Source organism: Bison bison, unplaced genomic scaffold (genome assembly GCF_000754665.1).
Source record: "Bison bison bison isolate TAMUID 2011002044 unplaced genomic scaffold, Bison_UMD1.0 scf7180017864516, whole genome shotgun sequence".
NCBI lineage: Eukaryota > Metazoa > Chordata > Mammalia > Artiodactyla > Bovidae > Bison > Bison bison.
Genome location: NW_011495069.1, coordinates 3,769,925 through 3,774,412, shown reverse-complemented (window position 1 = coordinate 3,774,412; position 4,488 = coordinate 3,769,925). Strand labels below are relative to the sequence as shown.

Below are 4,488 nucleotides of genomic sequence, written 5' to 3'. Positions count from 1 at the left end.
TTTTTTTTGGCTGCAGTGAGCAGCAGGTGAGATCTTAGTTCCTTGACCAGGAATCTAACCTGTGCCCCTGCACTGAAAGCTTGAAGTTTTTACCAGGGAAGTTCGTAGCTATGAAAACTGAGTACTTTCCTAGCATTCTGAGTCTATGTATTAGATATCTGGATTTGGAACTATGAGTTAACCAGCCAACTATGAGTCACTCCTTTCTTAGAAATCTTTATACACAAAGTCTTCCTAGCGCTTAGTTGATGGAAAAATGTCTGTGCAGTTGTCTATTTAATATGATTGAAGATATTTTAATCTTAGATGAAAAAACTCTCTGATCTATACAGATTTATAGATACTTACAGATACCATCAGTCTTTTACTGTCTTAAGAATCTCACCTTCACCATGTGTATTATTGATTTTGGTGACCTTCTTTCAGCAGATACCCTGTTTTCAATCGGTTATTCATTTCCCAGACTATTGAAATAGTTAATATTTTATTTCTTTCTGGTAAATGTGACACAGTATACAGATCTTTCTTTCCCGAGTTATGTAGATGACTATTTAATAAATGTTAAATAACATAGACTCTTTCCGTTGTTCTAGAGCTGTTTTCAGCCATAGAATCCAACTGAGTCCTTGCAGTCGTCCCTCGGTATCCACAGGGGATTGACTCCAGAACCCCCGCAGATAGCAAAATCTGCAAATGTTTAAGTCTCTAAAAGTCTAGAAAGTAAAATGAGCAGTACAGTCAAGCCTGCATATATGTGGGCCACACTCTGTGGGTACGGAAGAGTGACCTTATTTTCCCTTACAGCTGTGATTCCTTCCTAACTTTTAATAATAAAAAATTTTTCCCACTGGAACTAAGAATTCCGAGTACAGTAATCACAGTATTACTATCCATTTGTCAGTGATTCAAAGTTGAAAATAGAAACTCTCTTCATTTTTTACATATGGAAATATAATTTTAGTGGTCTTCATTTAGAAGAAATTGTGGAATGTGAGTAGTTTCATGGTTTATAATGCATAGGTGAAATAATACTATTGTCTGTGTTTTTATATGTTATTTTTTACATCATATATAGTCTTACATAAATTATGCACGTTGTACATCATGAAAAGCAGTTAGTTAAATGACATTATAAATAATAGATGTTTGAACTCATATTTCATTTTATGTTCCTACTCTCTGTGAGACATACTGATTCAAATATATTTTTCATAAACTCCTACTCTTAAGTGGCCCTATCTACCCTGAATTTCCCCCTACCTTCCAAAAAAATAAAAGTCAGATTGTGCAGGGAGCTCTGCTCTATAGCACTGGTAGAATTTGATGTAGACGATTATAGCTATGAAAAATTGACCTTAGATCTCCTAGGAGAGACACTGTTTTCTTGCGTGGCTGTTGTGTAACCCTCAAGTCCAGAACAAATACCTAACTAGAATGTGATGTAGATTGAATGTTCTTGTTCTTTCTTGTGTAATTCTTGTTCCCTCTAAGTTGAAAAATGGCTGCAGTGTTTTTCAACCTACTCTGCTAGGATTTTGATGGACATTTATATTCCATATACTGGCTGAGTGCAAAGAAGAGTTTTCTCTTACCTGTGAAAAGCCAGATATTTTACTCAGCTTTCTGCCTCTGAGAATATATCATCCTTGACCCAGAATCTAAAGACATTTTAAGGTGAAAGTTCCTTTAAAGGCTTTCCAAGTTGCATTTCTCCTCTGTGATTATATGGACAAATGATCAGAATCACCATTCTGTATTGTTTTCTTGAATCAGTAACTGATTTTAAAACCCATCATGTCTTGTTTGTCCTGGTTTTGACTGGTGAACTATCATACTTTGCTAGGTAATTTATAAATGAAGTTGGCCAAGTCCCATTGGTCTTGACTGAGAAGATGCTGAATTCCTTCTCAGAAGTGACATCTGTTGTTAGGTTGAAAGTCTGTCCTTAGAAGGAACACTGGAGAGTGCATTGTACTAATAATTGTTGCGCTGTCTTCTCTTGCTGTGGTTAATATTAATCATCTCTTTCCCCCCCCTTTCTTGCTGCCTCTTTTCCTTTTCTTCCTTGTCTTCCCATATACTTTTTGAATTTATTAAACTGGCCTATATATTTTTTCCTTGCTTTGTTTGTTTGTTTGTTTGTTTAATTTTGTGACCTTACTTTGTCTTCCCCACTTGCTTGGGTTCCATGTTGCTAGTTTTTATGTTCGCACGCTCATTATCACCCTTTTTTGTACTTCAAATCCCAGCAGCTGCCCAGCCAGGTCCCCGAGCACAGCCCTGTGGTCTATGGGACTGTGGAGAGCGCTCATCTTGCTGCCAGCACCCCTGTCACTGCAGCGAGCGACCAGAAGCAAGGTTTGTGCATGACTGTTTTCCTCCTTCTTACCTTTAGTCTCTTTTTCTAAAAAACTTAATTATGTTGCCTGATCATTTAAGAGTAAGAATAAAACATGTGAGGATTATCTAGAATCCCCACTTTTATAACGAAGTTTTGAGATAGAAAATCAAAGTGTTCTACCTCTAAGAAAGTAAAGTAGGTATGGTACGATGAGTAAAAGTTTTCCCTACATTTTGGTAAAGCCTCATTGTCAAATGTGTATTTATAGGTATAAGCTTAGCTGCCTTAAATGGTTTCTTTTGGAACAAGGTTGAGGAAGATAAATCGATGTATATATTGCTTTATCAGAACAGCAGTTTCTGTTCCTAAGTTTAGCATGTTCATGCGTTTCTTACTATTTTCAAAAACATAAAATGTTCCTTCTTACAAGCTTAGCTTCTGTAGCCTCAGTTGAAGATAGTACTGAGTTCAGATCCTGACTGTATCCGGCAGTATTTGGTCTTGATGAGTTATTATGCTGAATATCTTAATTTCTTCATTTACTAAATGGAATGAGGAATAGCTTCCTTATAGAGTTGTTATGGGGACATGCCAAGCATTGGAAAAACATTTAGTAAATTACAACCTAGTAAATTTTCAAACTGTGGTGTTGGAGAAGACTCTTGAGAATCCCTTGGACTGCATGGAGATCAAACTAGTCAGTTCTCAAGGAAATCAACTCTGAATATTCATTGGAGGGACTGATGCTGAAGGTAAAGCTGCAATACTTTGGCCACCTGATGTGAAGAACTGACTCGTTGGAAAAGACCCTGATTCTGGGAAGGATTGAAGGCAGGAAGAAAAGAGAACAACAGAGGATGAGATGGTTGGATGACATCACTGACTCAATGGATGAGTTTGAGCAAACTCTGGGAGATGGTAAAGGACAGAGAAGCCTGCTGTGCTGCAGTCCATGGGGTCGCAAAGAGTTGGACATGACTGAGTGACTGAACAACAACAACAAAATTACAGCTGTTATTATTATCCAGAATCACACTAGTCTCCCCTCTTAACCTTGGACATAAGGGATCAAATGTTTGGTGAAATAAGTACACATATTACCTCTTGGATTAAAAATAGGAAACTTGAAGGAAAATCTCATGCCAGAAGTGCGATATCATAGCCTCCCCTTCTTTCCTGCCTAGTTGGATTTAGGTTGACCTTTCAGCTAAAATTGGGAGAATTCATTAGGTACAAGGGGAAGCAGGTTACTATGTTCATGCTTTTATAATGTTTCTGACTTTATTCTAAGAATGATTAAAATCATATGTGTTTTCTATTTTCTTGAATTATTTATTCTTCCAAACACCTTATTATTCTGTAGCTGATGTGTAGTTTCTGTACTTTTATTCTTTAAAAAGCCTTGGGTTTGGCAAATAATGAAAATGGAGGTATTTAGTATTATTGTTTTTTCACTGGACTACAAGTTAATCACGCTCACACACTTGTAGTGCACGGTTTTGAAGTTATTTCACAGTATGCAAAAGTAGTGTGGTGTTCTTTCCCTTTAGTATTCAGTAGCCTAGTATTCTTGAACAGAGACAAGCCTAAATTTTGTTTTATGAAATAGTTCTAAGCCACAACATAAGTAACGTATCCTAAACGTTTGGAATAATTCTACAAGTTGCACTGTCAAATACTCCTTTCAGCAGTGTTCAGAGTTGGAGACTCATAACATGTTTAAAGTTAAATTTTTTTGCATTAAAACCATTCACCTTGCAGGAGGGCAGTTCGTAGGTATTCTGGAAGGCTACTTCGTATTGATCAAGCAGTCTTGAGTCAGCATTCAGATTGCTTTCAGTCTGAGTTAAGAATTTTCAGGGTTCAAGATGTCATTTCTTTTGCGTGGTCATCGAAAAAGCAAGAGAGTTCCAGAAAAACATCTATTTCTGCTTTATTGACTATGCCAAAGCCTTTGACTGTGTGGATCACAATAAACTGTGGAAAATTCTGAAGGAGATGGGAATACCAGACCACCTGACCTGCCTCTTAAGAAACCTATATGCAGGTCAGGAAGCAACAGTTAGAACTGGACATGGAACAACAGACTGGTTCCAAATAGGAAAAGGAGTACGTCAAGGCTGTATATTGTCACCCTGCTTATTTAA

General features: G+C 37.1%; 1 protein-coding gene across 7 annotated transcripts in view; it reads left to right on the top strand.

Moving 5' to 3' along the window:
* The window catches only part of EIF4G3 (eukaryotic translation initiation factor 4 gamma, 3), a 291,147-nt gene that overhangs the window by 148,897 nt on the left and 137,762 nt on the right, over positions 1–4,488 (top strand). For all 7 annotated transcript variants that reach the window (XM_010829978.1, XM_010829973.1, XM_010829974.1 and 4 more), the window contains one exon: positions 2,250–2,358. In XM_010829978.1, coding sequence (XP_010828280.1) covers positions 2,250–2,358 — 109 coding nt within the window. The remainder of the gene's footprint in view (positions 1–2,249; positions 2,359–4,488) is intronic.